Source organism: Panthera onca, chromosome B2 (assembly GCF_046562875.1).
Source record: "Panthera onca isolate mPanOnc1 chromosome B2, mPanOnc1 haplotype 2, whole genome shotgun sequence".
NCBI classification, from domain to species: Eukaryota; Metazoa; Chordata; class Mammalia; order Carnivora; family Felidae; genus Panthera; species Panthera onca.
The window spans coordinates 8,705,587-8,728,088 of record NC_138343.1 but is presented as its reverse complement, the minus strand read 5'-3'; the positions used below and the strand labels follow the sequence as shown (position 1 = coordinate 8,728,088).

At 40.7% G+C, this 22,502-nt stretch overlaps 1 protein-coding gene and 1 long non-coding RNA gene across 8 annotated transcripts in view; one reads left to right on the top strand and one right to left on the bottom strand.

Moving 5' to 3' along the window:
• CDKAL1 (CDKAL1 threonylcarbamoyladenosine tRNA methylthiotransferase) overlaps nucleotides 1-22,502 on the top strand; it is a 705,817-nt gene that overhangs the window by 106,328 nt on the left and 576,987 nt on the right. For all 6 annotated transcript variants that reach the window (XM_078446595.2, XM_078446596.2, XM_078446590.2 and 3 more), the window contains one exon: nucleotides 3,949-4,033. In XM_078446595.2, coding sequence (XP_078302721.2) covers nucleotides 3,949-4,033 — 85 coding nt within the window. The remainder of the gene's footprint in view (nucleotides 1-3,948; nucleotides 4,034-22,502) is intronic.
• On the bottom strand, nucleotides 4,489-11,009 carry LOC132666675 (uncharacterized). 2 transcript variants are annotated; one of them, XR_013555486.2, is made up of 3 exons: nucleotides 10,879-11,009; nucleotides 6,588-8,358; nucleotides 4,489-5,332 (listed from the first exon to the last, which is right to left on the bottom strand). It is a non-coding gene; the product is annotated as an uncharacterized LOC132666675 (long non-coding RNA). The 2 variants fall into 2 exon arrangements; XR_009604780.3 differs by having other exon boundaries at nucleotides 7,845-8,358; nucleotides 10,879-10,970.

The following is a 22,502-nucleotide window of genomic DNA, read 5'->3' as shown; positions in this document are numbered from 1 at the left end:
GACCTGGTGTTCTGCCCTCTACTTCTTTCTCTCTCCTTTCTCTTTTTCTCCTGTAATCTTGCCCATTCCTGTAAATTCTGACATGTTCTGTAGGGTTTTGATTCTGCTATTTGTCCAGGCTGAAAGACTCCCCGCGAGTTTCGGTTTCTTTTATACCAATAGCTGCTCAGTATTTCTAGTTGGAGATTTAATAAGGATTTCAAACAAAGCACGGCCCCCTAAAACCTCTATTGATTCTTTTAGTCCCCAAATCTCTTTTTTCCAGCCTTTCCCCAGCTCAGTAAGTGGCACCACAAACAATTGACGATCAGGTCCAAGTTCCTTCCATGTGCTGAGGAATCCTACTTGACTCCTTCTTGCACTATTCCTGTCTCGTCTACCCATGAATTCTTTTGATTCTACCTCCGAAATAGCCGTCCTCCATTTACTTCTTGCTTTTGCCGTCGCTGTAATCCCAGTCCAGCTTATGCCATCCTTTTCACTTAGTCTTAGACCAGTGTGTCAGCTTCCAGCTGGGTTCTGGACTTGACTTTTTTCCCTGTTTGTAGTCTTCACAGCACTTCTGGAATGGGCTTTCTGAAGTAGAGATGAACCGTTTGAAACCCAGTGGTGACTTCCCGTTACGTTTACAATGCTGTGTCAAGTAACGATTGTTTCCTGCCTGCCTCTCTGACCTTTCTGTCCCGACTTTCACTGTGTCCAGTCACACTGTTCTCTCTGGTACTGGAACGTGACAAGTTCAATCTTGTCTCGTGGCCTTTATTTTACACTTGCGGTGTTTTCTTCTTGAAATGCTCTTTCTTCTGGTCTTTGCATGCTGGGTTTCTTTTGTCACTTAAGTCTCAACTCAGATTTGAGTTGAGGTCTCTAAGACCTATTTTGGCCAGCAGCCCCCTAATTATTCTTTGTCTATTACTCTTATTCTCTTAATATCACTGGCCAGTACCTGAAATTACCTTGTTTTCTGTCTTTTTTTTTTTTTTCTTTTTAAATCAGACTTCCTTCTCAAGACTTAATCTCCTTGAGGGTAGAAACTCTTTTCACAGCCATATCTTCTGTTCCTAGAATGGAGCCTGGCACATAGTAAATCCTCATTGTGTTACTATTGTGTACTGACTGATTTGTGCTTGTAAATAGTGTGTTTTGACAATATTAAGTAAGATGTACTAACACAAAACTGAGTTCAGAAATAATTGGATAAGAGACTCTTGTGTTCATTGGAGAAGGGACATTGTCTTTTGAGGGGTGGTTAAAAAGTTGCGCAGTTTTGTAGGCATTTTGGTATATTCATCGGGTTCCTGTTCATTGCATTTAGATCACTGAGCGTAACAGTCGCCTTATTCTGAGAGTCCGTACATTCTGCCACATTTCAGACGGAGTGGAATAATTTGCCTTATTTATTGCTGGAGTTCTTCTTGAGATGGCTTTTGTTGCAGTATGTAGGGTGAGAGATGGCTTTAAGGTGACTGAGTAGAAGAATGTGCCATGATACAAAAGCTGGCATCTGGTGCAGATAGTTCTGTCTTTAGGTTTTTGCTTATTTTAGATAAATGCCTAGCCTTTATTTATTTATTTATTTTGTCATTAGCTAACAGACACCCATGACCTTTACTTATCTGTGTAATACATTGCTCGGAGTTTAGGATTATCTTTAAAATTCACCATTCCCCCAGTACATACTTAATGGGTATCTCCCATGGACCAGGTGTTGTAATAAGCGTTGGGGGTATAACTGTGAATAAGATCAGGTCTCAGCCCTAAGTGTTTGTTAAATAAATTGCTGAAGCTTATTCATGAACATGAGTCTCGCCTTCAGAGCTTTAGCAGAAAGGTGGAAGCGCCATATGCGTGTGGTTCCGCGCTAGCGTCTTCCTTCTCTCTTCTTGAGCCTCCTGGCACATTGTTCAGTGTTGCACGGGTATTTGAATGTTCATTCTGTGCCCGTCGCTGTATTAGGCCCCGGACATTCAGAGGGCAGCAGATAAAAATGCTGTTTTCAGTATGTCTTACGTAGCAATGAAGACAGGCTGGGGAGATGCATTCTTTTCATACGGAATGTGAAGTGCGGGAATAGTCTTGGCGCAGTCTACCACGGGGTGCAGAGAAGACGCCTCTGCGGACCTCAGGCTGCACCTGAAAGATGAGTAGGAGGTAGCCAGGTAGGCAGACGAGTGAAGCAAACAAAGATATTGTAGCCCGCTAGAGTAGTGCAGGCTTTAGCAATTACAACCAGTTTGCTGTGGCTGGAGGGACAGATGAATGTAGGGAGAAATTCATACTGAAGTTGGGGAGGTAGCTAGATCTGGAAAGGCCTTGATCACCACTGGAAGTCATCAGACGATTGGTATTAGAGGGAGGTCTTTCAGGCGGCATCGTGGAGAATAATTAGGAGGGGACAAGGGCAGGTAGGTAAATACTCATCATTTCTGACTTTGAACAGGGAAGTGACATAACCAGATTTTTTAAGTAAAAGGTCACTCTGGCTGTTGGGAGGGAAAATAGACCATGAGGTGTGGGAGGGGGATACGGATGGAAGGAGTGAGACGGGGAAGGAGGGATCGTAGCCTTCAGCTGATAAACAGGTAGAGGCACCTTGTCTTTAATCGATTCAAGAATTTTTTGGTCTGGTGTCTATAAAAATATTTCATCTTTTTTATAATAAAAGTTTGGGGAAAAAAAAGTCTTTGCCATTTTGCCAGAAGCTTTGATGTGCTCGCCATCCCTTTGACAGAATGCTGTCACTTGAGGTTCCCTTCCTGGGTGGAGAATGTGCACACTGACGTCGGCTTGTCCTCGTGGTTCTTCATGTCATTACACCTTGGCTTCTGGTATTCCAGTCGTATACGTTGTGGGTGCTACAGTCTTTGATTTCGGATTTCTTTTCGTTGTGGGAGTCCTGTTTCGGTGTGTACGTCCTGTTAGACAACAGGGTAGCTGCAATAGCATCAGACACCGTAGGCATTTACAAATGCGCTTCGTAAGTTGACGGGTTTGGATTCTCGGTTGCGTTGCCAGTGAGTTTGTCATCGTACAGTAGTCCCCCCTCCACAACCCCAGCGCTCATCGGCTGTTTCGGTGACCCGTGGTCAGTCACAGTCCAGCAGCAGGTGGTGCTCCTTGTGGCGTATTGCTAGAAGGTCAAGTAGTAGCCTGACGCTACGTCCCAGTGCCTGTGTGTTCACCTCCTTCATCTCCTCACGTGGACGTTTTGCCGTCTCCCTTCGTCACTAGGGGAAGGGTGAGTGCAATACAGTGAGATACTTTTACAGAGAGAGACCCATTCACATAACTTTTGTTGCACCATACGAGTATAATTGTTCGATTTTATTATCAGTTAGTGATTCTCTTACTGTGCCTGATGTATAAATGAAACCTTATCACAGATATGTGTGCACAGGAGAAACCATAGCATCTATAGGGTTCAGTACTGTCTGGTTTCAGGCATCCCCTGGGGGTGTTGGGACGTGACCCTACCCAGGATGGGGGGGACCACATACATAACAATATTGGATCAAACTGGTGAGAGGCATGAAAGGCTCACTTTGACATAAATGATTAACTTTTTCAGGGAAGACAAATTATAGTTTTAACAGCATCTCAAGCTGCAGAATATTCAGTGTATGATAATATCTCCGCCTGGAAAATATTGACACGGTCCAAAAAGGGGCAGTTAACTGCATATTCCACTCAAGTGTTTGGAAGTTTTTAAGTAAGGGAAGAAAATGCTTATTTATATTTTCACTGAAAAGATACAGCACAGGTTCTAAATTGTTGTATTTCTCACGAATATTTCCATAGTCTGTAGAGCAGTTAGGGAGCGTGATGCCGTTGACAACGTACCTGACTGTCCACTGCGTCTGTCACCGTGCCGTCAGGGTAAGCGCTTGAGTGATTGTGAATGGTTAAATGTGATACTGAAATTTCTTTTTTATATCTGTTTTTTAATAGAAAATGCATCAGACGCAGATCTATGGCTCCTGAATAGTTGTACTGTAAAAAACCCAGCTGAAGACCACTTTAGAAACTCCATAAAGTAAGTGGAAGTTGTTTTTTCCCTGTTTTTAAATAAATGAAGAAAGAACTTCAGGAAATCAACTTCTAAAAAATTCCCTAATAATAGGGGTGCCTGGGTACCTCAGTCGGTTAAATGTCTGACTCTTGATTTTGGCTCAGGTCCTGATCTCTCCTGGTTCATGGGTTCGAGCCCCGCATCAGGATCTGTACTGACAACGTGGAGCCTGCTGGGGATTTTCTTTCTTCCTATCTCTGTGCCCCTCCCCTGCTTGTGCGCACTCGCTCACTCTCTCTCTCAAAATAAATAAATAAATAAACTTAAAAAAATAAAAAAATTCCCTAATATTATATATATATAGTATATTTATAATATATATTCATATATACATATATATACATGTATGTAAATGTATACATATATATGAAGTTTAGTATGTATCAAAAAAAGCATGAATTGGAGTTTTAAGATTATACTGTTTTGACTTTACGTGATAAAGAATGTAACTTTAATGTAGACTTTTCCCATGGGTGATTTGAATATTTGTTGAGTAGTAATGACGTCTTCTTCTCAAGGAACCCAGTCTACACTTGTTGGATCAACTCAAAACAGTCTTTCCCTCTTTATTCTTTCCTGCCCATTAATTAACATTGTTCTCGATACTAACGATGCCTGGCCTTGAGGGGAGTGAAGTTCAGTGGAGGGAAGGGCATCTAAGTCCTTCTTTCTTTTGTTCCTTCACGTTCAAGTGAAAGAAGTATCCTTTTGCATATGTGCTCTAGATCTCCTCCTGTTGACCTTCTTGGAAACCTTGGTTTATAAATTATGCCCTCCTTTTCCTATGTTTTCAATGTCTCTTCATCTCACTGGTGCCTTTCCATGGGTACTGAAACCTCAGGTCTGATTAGTCCCAGGGTCCCCTTGTAGCTATCCCTGCCCAGGACTCATCGGTCCCGGGGCCCCCTTGTAGCTGTTCCTGCCCGGGTCTCATCGGTCCCGGGGTCCCCTTGTAGCTATCCCTGCCCAGGACTCATCAGTCCCGGGGCCCCCTTGTAGCTGTCCCTGCCCGGGTCTCATCGGTCCTGGGGGCCCCTTATAGCTGTCCCTGCCCGGGTCTCATCGGTCCCGGGGCCCCCTTGTAGCTGTCCCTCCCTGGGTCTCATCGGTCCCGGGGGCCCCTTATAGCTGTCGCTGCTCGGGTCTCATCGGTCCCGGGGCCCCTTGTAGTGTGCTGCTGCTTTCCTTCTTGTCTTTCCAGCCAGACTTCTTAGATGCTCCACCTCTCCACATCCCGTTCATACTCAGCCCCCATGGGTTTTTCTGTCAAATACATCAAATGAAATATATCAGACATTTATGAAACATGTACAGTTTACATAATAATAAACATAGCACCTATATAGCAACCACTCAGTGTAAGAATTACAACATTGCCAAGACTTTAGAAACCACCACGTGTCCCTTGTTTGTATCCTATCCCTAAGAAGTAATCTTTACCTTGACTTTTGTGAGTTGTTCCCTCACTTTTGTTAGTAAATCTACATTTAGGAAGAGTATCGCCCCAAACAACGTGTGGTTTAGCTTTGTCCTGTTTTGAACTCCATTTGTTGGACTTACTGATGTTAGAGATTTGCTTCTTTTCCTCAGCAATAGGGTTTTAGATTTATCCATTTGATGGATATAAAATAACTGGTCTTTCTTACATTTCACTGGATGGATTTGTCACCGTTTGTTCATCTTATTATTGATCGAGTACTGAGTTTTCCCAGCGTTTTGCTTTTATGAACACTGTTGCTCTGAACATTGTGAACATGTTTTCTGGGGCACATGGGCAAGCGTTATTTTAGGATACGGACATAGGAGTTGACTCACTGGGTCACAGGTGAATGTGTATTCAGATGTAATGTCAGACTCTTCTTCCTGAATGGATGTACCAGCGTTCACTGCCTGCAGTAACGGGTGTGTGCTACGTTCTTGCCAGTTCTCCATATAGTCGGACTTCTAGGTGTTTGCCAGTCTCGTGGGAGAGGTGATGGCTCACTGTGGTTTTAATTTGCATTTCCTTGATTACTAATGATGTTGAGCATCTTTTTATATGTTTATTGGCCGTTTGGGTCTATCTTTTTTTGTGAAATGGCTTTTTAAATATTTTTTCCTGTTCTTTTTTTTACTGTTTGTGGGAATATATTATATGTATTCTCTATACTAATCTTTACATGTTGTATAGGCAGCAGACATCAATTGTAGCTTTTTTCCCCCCACTTCCTTTAATGGTATCTTATGATGAAGAAAAATTTTGGATTAAAATTTATTTTTTTCCTTTGGGTCTGTGCTCTTACTATTTACGAAGCTTTTCTTTACCTCAGAGTTAAGGTATTCTGTAATATTGTCTTCTAAATGTCTCCTCTTAATACTTTAAGTTTATAATCCATCTGGTGTTAATTTTTGTTGTATGGTACCAGGAAGGGGGTCCAGTGTCCTTTTTTCCCCCTGTGTAGAAAGTGAATTTTTTTCAATGTCATTTACTGTTTTTTAAAAAAATCCATTCTTTTCCTTTTGTGTATGTATTACTCACTCTGATGTTGCGTGTCCATAGATGTTTGGGTCTGTCCCTGGGATCTCTGTGTGGTTCCATTGATCTCTTTCTTTCTTTTGGTGCTGTTCCACACAGTGATTGATACAGCCTTATATGAAGTCTAGATATTTGATATCTACCAAGAATATCTTGGCTTTTCTTTGCCCTTTGTCCTTCCACATAAGTTTAGTATCAGATTCTAGGTTCAACAAGGAAGAAATACTGTTGAGGTTCTGATTGTGATAAGATTGAATCTCATGGTGACTTTGAGAGGAGAATTGGCATCTCTACATTTTGAGTTTTCCAGTGACGAATAAGGTATCTGGGCCTTCTTTGACTCTCCAGGAATGTATAATTTCTTCATATAGTACCTGTACTTGTTTTAGATCTTTCCCCTTAACAGTGTAGGGACAACCACATTATTCCAATATCATTTATTATTATATAAAAAAACATGTTATTTCTCCTTGTACCTGTACAGTATTTATTTTTATACCACTGTACAAGGTATTTTAAAAGAACTATCTTTCTAGCCATGTTTGCTCCCTTGGTCTCTCAGGATTAATTCTTGCAGCAGTGGGAAGGATGGTTGGGCGTAAGGACAAGTACAGCTCAGGAGTCCATGGAGGGCAAGAGTTGCAATAGTTTAGGAGCCTCATCTCACATGGAGGCGCTCGGGTAGGGAAGGAAGGAGTTGACTTAAGAAAGAAGAATTCTTTATCCTTTCAACATTGATGAGTATGACTCTAAGACCACTGGCTAGAGTATAATGGGGAATGCCAGACGGGGAGTTCAGTTGGAGGGAAGACATGTTTTGGTTTGGAACAGGCTGTATTTGAAGTCACAGCTATAAATACTCTAATAAAGTGATGATCCTGTTTGATCTTTATTGAGTGCCTTCTGTGTGCTGGCCACTGTTTGGAATGCTTTGCCTCAGTGGGATATCACCTAGCTTAATTTTTGCAGTCTGTCACTGAGTTGTGGCTTACAGCTTTATTCCGCTTTTCCAGATGAGGCAGCATCTGTTTTCCAGAGGAAGTTCTGTAAGGCCGTTCAGTTCCCAAATGGTGCAGTTGGGATTGTAACCTAGGCAGTCTGACTGGAGTCGCTGTGTTCATTTTCTTACTGTGCCCCCCAGATAGAGCTGGCAGGGAAGCGTTTGTAGGACTCAGGCAGTCATCAGAGGGACCAACACTAAGAGACAGAGTTTATACTTTTTGCATAGAAGTGATAGCTGAATGTGATGGTATACTCAACTCAGAAACTCCAGGAGGAGCGGGGGGTGGGGGGCCACTTGCACTGCGGTGGGGAACAGAGGAGGGTGGTGGAGACGCAGGGTGGCGCAAGGGAGTGGAGTCACGGTGGGGAGCAAGCGAAGATGATGATTGCCAGATGCTGCTCGTTTTCAAAGTATGCTTTTCATTTTATGAGAAGTCGGTCGTGTCCCCAGGTTATCTACTCTTTCCTTCTAGGAAAGGTAAATAAGATGTAAGGGTATTTTCATGCTGTGGGTACCCCCTCCGTACAGAACCCAGAGGATTTGGTTTCTGTGATTCTGTTTTGTAATGTAGCTAATGGCTGTGCTCCTACACTGTTTGTAGACTCAGATATAACGTGTCAGTGGGTCTTGTCGTATACACGGCTGTGTTGTGAATGTGGTTCCCAGGAACGATGCCGTGTTGGGATGATTAAATGAAGTCATCCCAGGAGAAAACCGTCTTTAAACACTGGTGGCAGCAAGCCCACTCCTTCAGTGCACTCTTCTGCTCAACTGAAAGAAAAACGTAAAAACAGTATTGGAGGTGATTAAGTAGTGTTGTTTTTTTTTCTTTTAATGGCTTTAAAGGCTTTTGGTAATCACAACCAGTTCTTGTTAACATAAAGCCTATGCCAGTATTTGATTTGTTTCCAGAATAAATATAATCCGGTAAAAGACACAATAACAATGCTGAGGAAATGTCAAATTCAAGTGACATTTTTATACATGGAGAGACTCTCAGTGATGTCCTGCTTGTGTCAAGCCTCGTGCTTTACTTTGCTGCTTCCTCCCTTGTCGTCACTATCTCTTAACAGAGGATGGGAGATGAATACTTTACGCACTCTGGTACACCTTGAGTCGTCGACACTCTCCTTTATGCACTCTGTTACATCTTGAGTCGTCTACACTCTCCTTTACGCACTCTGGTACACCTTGAGTCATCTACACTCTGCGCACTGTTACACCTTGAGTCGTCTACACTCTCCTTTATGCACTCGGGTACGCCTTGGTTGTCTACACTCTCCTTTATGCACGCTGTTACATCTTGAGTCGTCTACACTCTCCTTTACGCACTCTGGTACACCTTGAGTCATCTACACTCTGTGCATCATTACACCTTGAGTCGTCTACACTCTCCTTTACGCACTGTGTTGCACCTTGAGTCGTCTACACTCTCCTTTATGCACTCTGGTACACCTTGAGTCGTCTACACTCTGTGCATCGTTACACCTTGAGTCGTCTACACTCTCCTTTATGCACTCTGTTACACCTTGAGTCGTCTACACTCTCCTTTACGCACTGTGTTGCACCTTGAGTCATCTAGGCTCTCCTTTATGCACTGTGTTGCACCTTGAGTCGTCTACACTCTCCTTTATGCACTCTGTTACACCTTGAGTCGTCTACACTCTCCTTTACGCACTGTGTTGCACCTTGAGTCGTCTACACTCTCCTTTATGCACTCTGTTGCGCCCTCAGTCGTCTACACTCTCCTCCAGTCTCCTGGCTTCGTCCTTTCCCTTTCAGTGTCCTCTCTTGAATTCATTTTCTTTTTTTCTTCTTCCTTTCTTTTCTTTTTTTTTTTGATGATAGTGAGACGACATTTAAATTCAGGAGAGTCCAGTAGGTTTTTCCTTCTTCCTGTTCTGCTTCACTTAATCCCTTCTGCTCAAATTCAAAGATTTACAAAGATGAGCTGAGACCTATGTTTTTTAAAATCTAGATCTTGTACGAATAACGATTGCTTCACTTTGCCGCTCATTCCTGAACGTGATCATTTCTGATCTTCTGCTTTTGTTTCTCTCCCTTTGTATTTTTGGTATTTAATAATTGTCTTTAATTACTCATCACCTCATATTTATGTCTCTTGAGTCACCGAGGCAGGAGTAAAGAGAAATAACTCTAAGGGATTTATCTACTGTCTTTTATGTCATTAATACCATTAATATTAAGATTCATGAATCATTGATCTCATTGATTAAAATCCATGAATTGTGAAATCCTAATGAGACAATGGTAGACTGATTTTTTTTCCTCCTGGTGGTGATGGTCAAACTTCACAGTATACACAGTATTGTAGGCAGTGTTATTTAATGTTGGTCAGAGAGAATGTGGCTTAAAATTATTTGAAAGTCTTCATTTTATAAGCTAGTGCTGATAATATAGCATTTGATCTTTAAATAATTCATTAATCTAGTTAATGTACCCGATACAAAAGTGCACGTCTATATTAATCTGTAGGCTGTGCTGCTCAGTACTTTGTACTGGCTCTCTTCTAGTTGATCTAATTATTAAGGTTTTACAGTGTTTGTGTTACTGGTATTCAGATTGATAAGCGAGTGGGAGTTTTAAGTAGCAAAAATGAAGTCGAGTGATTTTGGTGGGGGGAGGCTGCTTTCTGAACTTTGAAATCTTAAATGCTGTTGCCTTTGCTGGTTTTGAAAAAAAATCACTAATGAGCCCCATGTTTTGTGATAGCAGCGTATTGGATGTGTGCACTTTCCTCTTGAGCATTTGCTAGTTGCCCTGTCCTTGTTTTATTCATTACACCAGTTTGATTTAGACAATATGGCCTTTAACTTGAGGGGCTCTTGAAAAAGATCAAAAGTTTCAAAAAAATAAAATTTGCTCTTAATGAGAGTATCAAATAAGAAAACTCCTTTGGTTAATGCTTTATAGAAATGTGGGATCTTTTCTATGCCACCTAAAGGAGGTCATTCAGAGGCTGGTGAAAATAAACACATCTTGTGTGTTCTATATAAATGACAGAAAGAATAGCCAGCTTGCTTTGATCATATGGGCTGTCAACCTCTTTTTGACCTGGTGCATGATTAACCCAAACGGGCAGTGTGGTTTTAGCCCTGCTGATAGTGGATAGACCAGAGTCACTGGTTCTTTGAACCATCTTTGCTATAGAAATAAATGGTAATGTGGAAGGGAAGGTTTAGATATCTGAGTGAAATTACTTAAGAGAACAATTGGAAATTTAAGAAGGAATGAACAGAGAAGAAAACGGTTGAGACAGAGGCTACTTACTTTGTATAACATCTTTTTGTCTACAGGACAGCTCCTTATATAGCATTCTGTTGAGAGAACACAGAAGTTATTGGATGGTCATTCCTATTATGAAGTCATTTTTTTGCTCTATGTAGATTTAACTTGGAGTTCTTCTTCATAAAGTTGGGGACACAGCATAGTATTGTTTGAACATGAATTTGTACAATGTTTTAAAAAAGCTAACCTATTAAGAACAGAGAAATGCTTGGCCTTTCAGTTAGTAATTATCCAGTTTATAAGAGAATAAAAAGCTTGACTGATTGTGTTGTTAACCTAGATTCACTAGTAATCAGGTTATCTTTTGGAAGAGAAAATTAACAGTAGGTTTTAGTTTGGCCTTACAGAAGTTGTTCTGTTAAACTTAATTTTTGGAGCGCCGGGGTGGCTCAGTCGTTAAGCATCTGACTCTTGGTTTCAGCTTAGGTCATGATCTCACAGTTTGTGAGTTCAAGGCCCGCATCAGGCTCTGTGCTGGCAGCATGGAGCCTGCTTGGGATTTCTCTCTCCCCCTCTTCCTCCCCGGCTTGTGTGCTCTTTCTCTCAAAAAATAATAATAAATAAGTATAAACTTAATTTTTAATACTGTACATTGTCTATTTTTTTTTAACTTTGGTGTTTCAGTTTTGGCTTTTCTAGTCGTATGCGGTGGCTTCAGTTCATTGTCAGTTTTATGTCCTTAAACTGTCAGTGGCAGCTGCCTGAGTATAATTTTACCAGGCACGGTCTCATTGCTTCAGTTTTCCTTGCTCACCAGCACGTTTCCCTCCATATGGAATGTTAGTTCAAAAATAGTGGACTGTTTGACTTCGTATGTCCTGGATCAGCTATGGCCTCGTGAGGCTTTTGTCCCTGAACAGTGCCGTGCTTAGTATGAGCTGACATTTCCTCCTCCCATTTTCTCATTTGCTTCACTTGTGCTGATACCGTCCGTGTGCCGATGACTCTCACATTTCTGTTTCTGACTCTCCTCTCCCCTTCCAGGATCCAGACGTGCTTATCTGACTGCTTCCTGGACTTCTCTGTTGACATGACTCATTGACCCCTCCAGTCATCATGTGGAAACCCATGTTATGTACCTCGCCTCCCCCCACCCCGCTGGTGTTTGCACTCATGCTGTCTGTCTTGTTTGCTTGCATGATCATCTTCCAGATAGTCTGTGAGTTTTCTTTGATTCTTTTCCTTCTAGAATATCTTTTCCTTTCTCCTTTTAACCCTTCTTCCTCCTCCTTTCTTTTTTCCTTTTTAAAAAAATTTTTTTAATATTTATTTATTTTTGAGAGAGAGATAGAGACAGAGACAGACAGTGACAGTGTGAGTGGGGGAGGGGCAGAGAGAGAGGGAGACCCAGAATCCAAAGCAGGCTCCAGGCTCTGAGCTGTCAGCACAGAGCCCGATGCGGGGCTCGAACTCGCAAAACTGAGCCGAAGTGGGACGCTTAACCAACTGAGTCACCCAGGTGCCCCATCTTCTTTCTCATTACTTTCGCTCGCTGTTATTAGTATTTTTATTCCTTATGTGGTAATAAGTGTTCCTCTTGGAACCGGCAGTGAACCACTGTGTTCTCTTCAGGAGTCGTCAGATTGCCGCGAACTAGACACATATCTTTTGAATGTAACCCTCTCCCTCCATTCCTGTTGTTAATGCTGTAGTTACCGTCATCAGTATCTCTTGCTCATAATTTCACAGGAAAATTTTAACTTGTTTTCAGCTACTTTTCTGGGCCAGTCCGTGTTCTCCTTTCCTTCACACCCCGTAGTGGTTCCATCCCAGCTATAGGATGAAGGTAAAATTTCTTAGTGTAATAAGGTCTTTAAAAAAAATCTTTCTTGCCTCCCTCTCTAGCTTGTTTTCTTGTGGCTCCTTAGAATTCTACTTTTCCCGTACATTATATGATTTTTTAAACACATCATTGTTTGCACGTTTTCTTCCCTTTCCCTTGAAAATGCTCCCCTTTCTCCCAAGTGCATGCATGTGTGCATGTGCGTGCACTTGTGCACACACACTCACACACCCACACACTCATGTAATCCTGCCTGGCAACCTGTTCTTCGTTTGGAACTCCTATCAAAGGCAGTATCATCTGTGAGGTCATCTCCCTTCTAAGTGCCCCCCTTACCTCCAAGGTCCACCGCGTTAATCACCCTCTATTCTCTGCTACTTCTTTATCCCGTACAAACATCTATTGTTGAATATTACATTTTATTGTTTGTTTACATGTTTGACATTCTACTAGATTGTGAGTCTTGAGGTCAGGTTATTGACCTCAGGAAAATTCTTTTTTTATGGAGTTTCTGACCTGCTGACTCTACTGTGTAATGATCTTCCTTTTCTTGGGACATAGAAACCATTAATAGACTGCTTGTCAACTCTTCTAAGAATGGTCCCCCAAGGCCCTTGTGAATCTCTTGTTGGAGACAAGTCTGTATTTTTGCAAAAAGGGGAAAGAAAATTCTAATTTTCGAATATCCTGTTAATGGACCTTCTTTTTAAGAAATCATGCTGTTTTCTTTTTATGTTTTCCTTTTAAACTAGGAAGAAACCTGCCCGATGTCATAAGTGAGGTAGGAAACTTGTATTGGTCACTGTTGCTGCACGGTGTCTTTCCAGAGAGAGTAGGAAAGGGGGTAAGAATTCTTCTGTTTTAAATTTCAAGGTTTTGTTTAAATTACAGTTAACATACAGTGTAATATTGGTTTCACGAGTAGAATTTAGTGATTTACCACTTAACATACAACACCCAGTGCTCATCACAAGTGTCTTCCTTAATGCCCATCACCCATTTAAGCCATCCTCCCACCCAGTACCCCTCCAGCAGCCCTCAGTTTGTTCTCTGTAGTTGAGAGTATGTTTAATGGTTTGCCTCTCTCCCTCTCCCTTTTTCACCCCGATGTTCACTTAACTTTGTTTCTTAAGTTCCATATATGAGTGAAATCATATGGTATTTGTCTTTCTCTGACTTACTTCTCTTAGCATAATACTCTCTAGCTCCATCCATGTTATTGCCAATGGCAAGATTTCATTCTTTTTATGGCCATTCATCAGTCAGTGGACATTTGGGCTCTTTCCATAATTTGGCTATTGTTTATAATATTGCTATAAACATCCGGGTGCATGTGTCCCTTCAAATCGATATTTTTGTAGCCTTTGAGTAAATACCTAGTAGAGCAATTGCTGGATCATAGGATAGGAATTCTTGGAGTAGTCACTTGGTCAAGCTGGCAGAAGTCCACCTATGAATGACAGGACTTTGTTCTTCTTGCCAAACTAAGCTGGGCCAACTTCAGGACCTTGACCATTGGCTCAATTGAAGCATCTCATCTTGAGTCAGAGGGTAGAAAGAAAGGTGTAGATAAAAACCTGGTAATGTTTGGTCTAGAGTTTGACACACAATTGTAATTACTCGATACATATTTGTACAGTTAGGTCGAACTGATTCTGTCTTTTTGGGGAAGAGAGGTTAGCATCATGCTGTCTGTGCATCAGCAAGTCATTGTTAATGTATTTACTCTGGTTAAATATATAAATTATATAGCTATATTAATACCATGGCATATATTTTGCTTTTGAGTATCAAATTGTTCAGTTTCACCAAATGAGCAGGAAACAGATATACCACCGAATTAAAAAAACAAAACACAAATCCACACGGCTGTTGCAGGGGAGGAAGCTGAAACATTGGTAAGGTTGGCTTGAGAAAGGACGTTATGAGAGAGGTCAGATAGTAAGATGTATGTGCACGGGGATACTGGTACAGACCACATTTTTGTGGATACGTTGTTGTTTAGGGGTTAGGCCTTATCATCGTACCACGTGTGGATTTGTGTTATTCAAGTCCTAAGTCATGGTTCTGTTTAGTCTATTTTCTGTTGTTGCAAGGACTTTATATTTGGTTTTCCCCATCAGCGAGTCTGGGGTTAATAATGGTGTTGGAGGAACATGCTTTCTGGAAACATAAATGGAGAACTCTCTGTTGATTCCTAAAGTTTTTGACCAGTTCCTCGTTACAAGGTTTATGTTACTTGTCCCCTAACCAAGGAAAAACATGGAGATGAATGGGAGTTCAGGGATATTATTACGTGGTATATCCCAGTGAGAAACTTGATTGGAAATAAAGGAGAAAGTGTATTTTAGGGTTGAACTTCTTCTGGTAGACTTGAATAAGGCAAAATGAGGGAATAAACTCACAGTTGAAAGATTAGTCACTTATTTTGCAAATCAGGAACAGAAAAAGCAGTTTAGATGTAGTAGGTCATTTTAAAATGCAAAACTGAGTTTTTGTAGTTATCTACAATCTTTTTGGAGAATAGTATTTTGCATATTTCATGATTACTGTTACATCAACAGTTGCTTTGTTTTTGCCATTTTAAGCAAGAGAGTAAGTGAAAGAGGTCAGTGTATTATGTACTGGCAACAGCTGGCTGATAGCGTTGAATACTTACGTAATTAAATATATGCGTTGGCTGTTGTCCTAACAGCTCTGTAGGTGGAGGCCCCAGAAAGCATGCAGAAACTTGCTTTAGCAGGATTAAAGAAGAAATCAACATGATCTGGGCCTGTGCTTTCAGCCAAGAGTGATTTCCTATTGTTTTGGTTTCAAAGACATTCTACTTCTTCTTGGTGTGTGTGTGTTTATACAACAGAGAAAAAGACTCTTGTGTATTTTTTTTTCTCTCCTTATTCTATGCTCTAAACGTAAGAAACATAATCTTTCTTAAATTTTAGGCACTCAGTGGTATTGTTTAATAACTAAGAATAAATGAACTAAAAAACATAGGACCTTTAAACCTGTAAACAGGGTATTAAAACATCGCGTGTTAACTGTTGCTGTCCCTTGCTTATGGCTGCACTTAGGTTTAGGTGTGCTCTGAGCCACTTTGAAGGGTTACCTCGATTTTAGACTATATTAAGGCATGGTTGTCTGCAGTCATGGAAAATTGGAGAGAGTGGTTGTGAAGGGGAAACAGGATCCATAGGTAAAACGAAACTGTGCTTTTAGCTCCTAGCCTTATCTGTGGAGGCAAATCCTATTCAAAGTGCCCTATGTTTATTTCTGTTACTGTTTTTATAGCTCAAGGGCTGAGGCCAGTCCTTAAGGCACTTTTGACTACAGGCTTTGATGGCTGGATAGCAGCTCTGTGGGTTATTAGACACAGTGCTTGTAGACATAGTCCGGCATGGCTGTGTGTGGCCGTCCCATGTGAATAATCCTGTATTTAACCACCTCTTGATGTGCCTGTACTCCATTTCAAAGTTCCTTGGGGGTAGCCACTATGTGTTTTATCTGCATCCTGACACCTGCTAACTGTGGTTGACCATGATGGTTGAACAAATGAATGAACCAAACCATACATTTTGCTTTCTCTCTAGGTTTATCCTCCTGACCCCCACCACCCCCTGCCTCTGTCAGAACGAGAGTGTTCCCCTGTAGCTTTTCATAGAACTTTTTCTGTATCCCTGTTTTCTGTTAGGTTGCCTTACTTAGAAATTAAGTTTGGCTGTATGTCCTAGAAAACTAAAAAAAATAGAGGCTTACATAAGATGGGGGATTTAGTTTTCTTCTATAATAAAAGTCCACAGTTAGGAAGTTGCTGGCTTTGGTTTAGCCATTCGAGCATGGAAGTGCCAGGTCCCGGCAGTCTTAGAGATCTTTCCGTTATGGCGGAACGTCAGTGCCCCTCTGCAGCCATTATATGTGTTTTCTAAAAAGGAGGAAGTACCGAATGGGGGGACAGTGCCACTTGACTTTGTCCCTCCTTTAAAGGGGCTTTGTAGGAAGTCCCACTCAAAACTGTGTGCTTTATCCCAATGGCTGGAACCGTATCAGATGACTTCTCTATTCATAAGGGAAGCAGGAAATATATTTTTATTTATTTCAGACTGGTCATTGTTGTTCCCAACAGAATTGGGGTTCTGTTGGTAGGGGAGAAAGGGAGTACTTTATCTGGGGGCTAACTTGATGTCACTGGTGTAGATGTAATCTTTGGGGCAAAATACATATTTTGTTTCTTATTTGTCTGGATCCCTGTATTAGATTATGTTCTCAATATGGACAAATGACCCTTCTTTCTCCTTTTTTCTTTATTAAGAACATTTAAGAAGCAGCATAGTTGACATTTGAGAATTTTTTCTCTTTTTGCTTACCCGGATCTGTTTCTGATGATGTAACAACAAAATATACAGGAAAGAGCTCATGGCTTAGATGTTTGCACACACTAAGGATAATGATAATGATGATAATAATGATAATGAGTAATTGGGATTTTCAAATACCTTCTGCTCCTAAGATGTACAGTATCTCATTGTTCCAGAGATTCAGTTTTATGATATAATAATTCTAAACCTGTTTTAGAAACTAGAGATTTTAAAAGAATTTAGTAGAAAACAAAATTAGTGGAAGACAAAAGTAGGGTCGAAAATGGAATATCACGGAAGGTTTTAACCAACTGGAAGCCAGGTTGAGACTGAAATTCATTCTATAATTAAATATTAGAAAATGTTATTTTATATAATTCTAAAAAGTTTGTTTCAGCTGAGAACAATGCTGCTTTTCAGTAAAATGGAAATTCAGTGTTTTACACCTAACATGAAAAAAATGGAGAATTAGAAGTAACCACTGAACATCTAACCAGTGGGATGAGTCCAATAAAACTTGCTATAGATTTTCTGTAGTTTGGTGCCATTGGATATTAGAGGAAAGTTAAGGGTATCAAATTCTTCTCATGGAATGCACCCGAACATTGTGCAACAGTGCCTTTTTGTGTCCCTGCAGATACACTGCTGAACCATTGTTATGAACTGCCCAGACACAGTTACGTCTTAATGGCCTATTCTTCAGTGTTTTCTTTGCTGAATGTGTGTGTGCGTGTGTGTGTGTGTGCGTGCACACGCGCGTGCTTGTCTCCTCAGTAGATACATCGAGAAAGAAACTGACAGAATCACATGATAGAAACTGCTCTGGGAAAACTACAAATTAATGTGTATGTCAAAGATCTCTTTCACAGAATGTTTTAGAATCAACAGCTCGTCCTTTGTGCCAGGCTGTGACGTGTTTTCTAGCTTGTAAATTTCCTTTCTCTTATATGAGGGGTCAGATAAGAAAGTTTACGGCAAAAGTAAAAAGTTTAATTTGATGCTTTCCTTAAACACATGTCAATATTGTATGATAGTTACCAGAGAGTTTTGACGTTTTTACCACTTTACTAAATAACAAAGGTTTTGGTATACTTGATCAGGTGATTTTTAAAATGGTAATTAAAAAATATGAAAATAGAACTGATGGGTATTCCATTGAGCATATCCTGGGCACATGGCACTCTGAGTATATATTTCTTTTCCTCTCATTGTCCCGTTGCCTAAGTAGCTTCAGTTAAGCATTTGAGCCTGAGAACTGGATGTCTGAGGAGAACACTGACGTGGCTGAGACACCAAGTTTTAGGAACAAGGTTCACTGCATAATGGACATTAGAGGAGGAGCCTTATCTGTATTGCTAGGGGTGAAGGAGAGGAGGGTCAGAGGCCTGGAATTAGGGGAGTCTTTCCTCTTCTGTAATCCTAGAGCAGTATTTCTGAACCTTTTCAGGCTCTGAGATCCTTTCGTATAACAAGTACGTTGCACTGTACCCTTTATTATTCTGAAGTGATATTCACAAATAATATAATTTACGTACACACACAATAACAAATGACAGTGTTCTGAATACAATGTAAGGGGAGAAACCAAAAATTGGTAAGGTAATAGATATGTTTCAAAATGGAAATGTTCAGGCATAGAGGCACCAGGAAATGTAAGAGATGAATGTATATAGAATTACACTGAATGTGAGGGTAGTGAATGTGGCGTGACATCTGTGTGGCCTTAATGGCTTAAATGCCAAGAATGTTCTAATCCTAGTGATGGGCCTTTCTAGACCAGATGACGACTCTTGGTAGAGTTCTCAGTGCAGCAAAATGTGATTTTTTTCCTTCCTTCCATTTTCATAAAAGTTGGATTCCCGAATCTGCTTAAAAAAATGCGTTGTGTTTATATGTGAAATAGAGTTAGAATGTAGATATTGTGAATATGTTTTTTACCTACATGAATGTTCAGTAGGACATTTAAAGCTCATGCAGGACGTGTGGACTTTTTCGTGCCGGACAGACCTGTTCTTAATGAGAAGGAACCAGGCACCTGTGACTTCTGCCCACTGAGTGGCCCTTGCAGTCTCCAGTGTCATAATCACAAAGATTTGATTGGCTTCATGGCCTAATGATTTAAATTTCTGTGTAGCCTGGGAAACACCCAAATCAATATCTAGAAAAAGAAAACCCACAGAGGTTAAAAAAATATAATTTTATATATGTATACATGATTTGTATTTATATAAATATATAAAAAAGCATGTATAAAATCATATATGTATATACACACACACATGTGATGTGACATCAGTAACGTCACAGGTCTCCTTGAATGAAACCACTTAATTGAATAGTTTCCAAAAAGTATGAGCAAGCAGTTTATGGAAAGGACATGCAGGTAAACATCAAAGAGTTCCATCCTTACTGGTGGTCAGAGAACTGCAAGTTAAAATGAGATACTATAGGGGCACCTGGGTGGCTCAGTTGGTTAAGCGTCCCAATTCGGCTCAGGTCATGATCTCATGGTTGTGGGTTCAGGCCCAATGTTGGGCTCTGTGCTGACAGCTCGGAGCCTGGAGCCTGCTTCCTATTCTGTGTCTCCCTCATTGTCTGCCCCTCCCTCTCTCGTGCTCTGACACACACTCTCTCTCTCTCTCTCTCTCTCTCTCTCAAAAATAAACATTAAAAAAACATGAAAAAAAATGAGATACTATATTTTGCTGAGTACATTGGATCCCCTCCCCACCCTGCCCCACCCTAGGAGATCCTGTGCTCCTAAGATTGTGTGGAGATGTTTACTCTGATACATTGCTGGTACATTCAAATACATTTGAATTACTGCAGTCTTCTTGACTTAGCAGTTCTGTGTTTTGTGGCCCTCCCCTACAGATGTGAAAACACTTGTCTGCAGGGACGGGGATTTAACCATTCATTGCATCGTTGGTTATGGCAGCAAAAGTGTTACAACAGCCCTTAGACCTCCACTTTCCCCTGCCTTTCCACTCTCCGTCCTCTCTCTGTACTTTCCTCCCTTCCTTCAAAGGTATATCCTGGAATAATTCCTTGCAGGTAGATAGAAAGCTTCCTTATCCTTTCATTTATGGATTTATAGAATACTTTGTGCTCGTACTTATTCATGGATTCTATTGGTTCTATTTTATGTACAAGGGAATTTTATTTAACCACTTATTGATGGGCATTTAGTTTTTTTTCTAATAATTGGCTGTTAAAAGTATTGTCCCTGAACATGTTTTGGCTGGGACTTCATAGAGTATCAAAATTTTTGTAACTTGCATCTCAAAATGATATCATACTTACTGAAAAGTTGCAAAAATAGCGCAAAGCTTTCCCGTAGATCTTTCCCTCCACTTCTATAATGTTCAGATGTCTTACATTACCAGGATGCAGTTATCAAACCAGGAAAAAAATTCTGATCCGATATGATTGACCCTTGTACAGATCTTGCTCACATGTTGTCTTTTTTCCTCCTAGTTTAGGGTCCCACTTTGGGTCTCACACTGCTTTTAGTAGGCACGTCGGCTCTCTTTCTGTTAGGGGGGCAACTTCTCAGTCTGTCGTTGTCCTCATGACAGTGGCACTTCTGGAGACTCCTGGTCATTTATGTTGTAGAATGTTGCCTAATTTGAGCTTTCCTGGTGTCTCCTGATGATGAGCCTCAGCCGCGCATCTTATCAAGCCTACAGGAGTGATAGATCCGCATCCTCGAGGGTCACACCAGCGGGATTCCGCACATTGCCTGCATCTCTGTTGAGTTAACTCTAACATCCAGTAACTAGGGGCTAAACTTACTTCATTCAGGCGGTGACTTTTGCCTTTCTCCACTGTGAAGTTATTATTAAGTATTTGGTGACGTTGTTGCTTGGTGATACTCTATCATGCTTTCACCATTAATTTTAGCCACTGATTATTCTTGCCTGCAATAGTTCATACTATAGTATTTATCAGGTGGTGATTTTTCTCTTCCCATCACGCCGTCTACATTAGTTAACTGGAATCTTGCTGTGAGGAAGAGAGCGGACTCCTATTTACTTACTTATTTCATTTCATTTTAGGGTCAAGGTTATTTATTCTGTGGGGCATAATCTCTCATTGTCATTATATTTTATTACTCAAGAGTTTTAGGGATTTGGCCAGTGGAAGCTCCTTTCTGTACCTGAGCTAGTCCAGGCTTATCTTGTCCTCTCCTTGCTTCAGTCCTGGATTGAGCCATTTCTCCAAGGAGTCCAGGTTCCTTTCATTGGTGAATGGTATAAAGACACCTAATTTGAGCACTGGGTATGCTCTTTGCTACTGAGATGCCATCACTTCTAGGCGGTGTTAGTGGACAGAGTTAGGAGATGTATATAGGTGTACAGACATCTGTTTCTGTTTATTTGTGTTTATCTGTATCTGTTAAAGAGCATGAGGTCATACCAATTTCTCTGATTCTACTTCACCTGCAGGGGATTTATTTCTAGCCTTCCCGCTTCTTATATGCAACTCCATTCTGTAGCAAGGAGAAACACACCTCTCATTTTCCATGGTGTACATGTTACTTGTTCAGTCCTATGAAACGGGTAGCACAGTTTTGGAATTCCTAACCCATCCTCCTGTGAAAAAGACATTTTGCTTACTAGCATATAATGTTTGAGCCCTTTTTTGTCTTTAATATTACAGTATGTAGTCAAAATGATGCTTTCCAAAGTTAGATTCAGTGTGGTTATGTTACTAATTTGTGATTCAATTAAGTTAATTTGAAGCCACTCATATTCCATTGTGGATTCTGCCCACTTCCTGTCTGGTTTTAATTTTAATTTTTTTTTTTGTATTTTTGTTTTTTTGGGTATGTGAAACATTAGCATGATTTTCAAAGGCAGAACTATATACTAAGTCATTTGCTGAGAGAAGGATCAGTGCCCTGTCGCCCTTTTCACCATCCACATGACTCTGTTCTTTTCACCCCCACCCCCCGTCTCCCAGTAACATCTGGCTTACTCTTCCTTTTTTCCACATACAAGCACCAGTCACGTTGTGAGTTTTCTATCATGCCTTTTGTATTTATTAATTGGAATTTTACTCGGGAGAACTGTTTTTTTTTTTTTTTCTCCCTACTTATTTGTTGAATTATTTATTTCAGTATGGATTCATGGTCACTTATTCTGTGGGCCATAATCCCACAAAATAAATTACACCGAATTCTGTATGCAGAGTCCATGTACTTTTTAAAAATTTCTTTTTGTTTTTTCCTTAACTGATAGCATACTCTAGATACTCTCTTATTCCGTAATAGAGCCTAGGAACTGTACATCAGGTGATGGAGATATTCCTTGCTCTTTGGTATGACTGCACTAAGTACCTCACTTAGTGACCCCGTCATGGTTTATTCAAGTGTGTCCTGTGTGTGGACGTTGAGGACGTTTCCAGTATTTTGCACTTCCAAGTAGTGCTGTGCTTAGTTGGGTTTTGCACGTGGATTTTTATGTTGT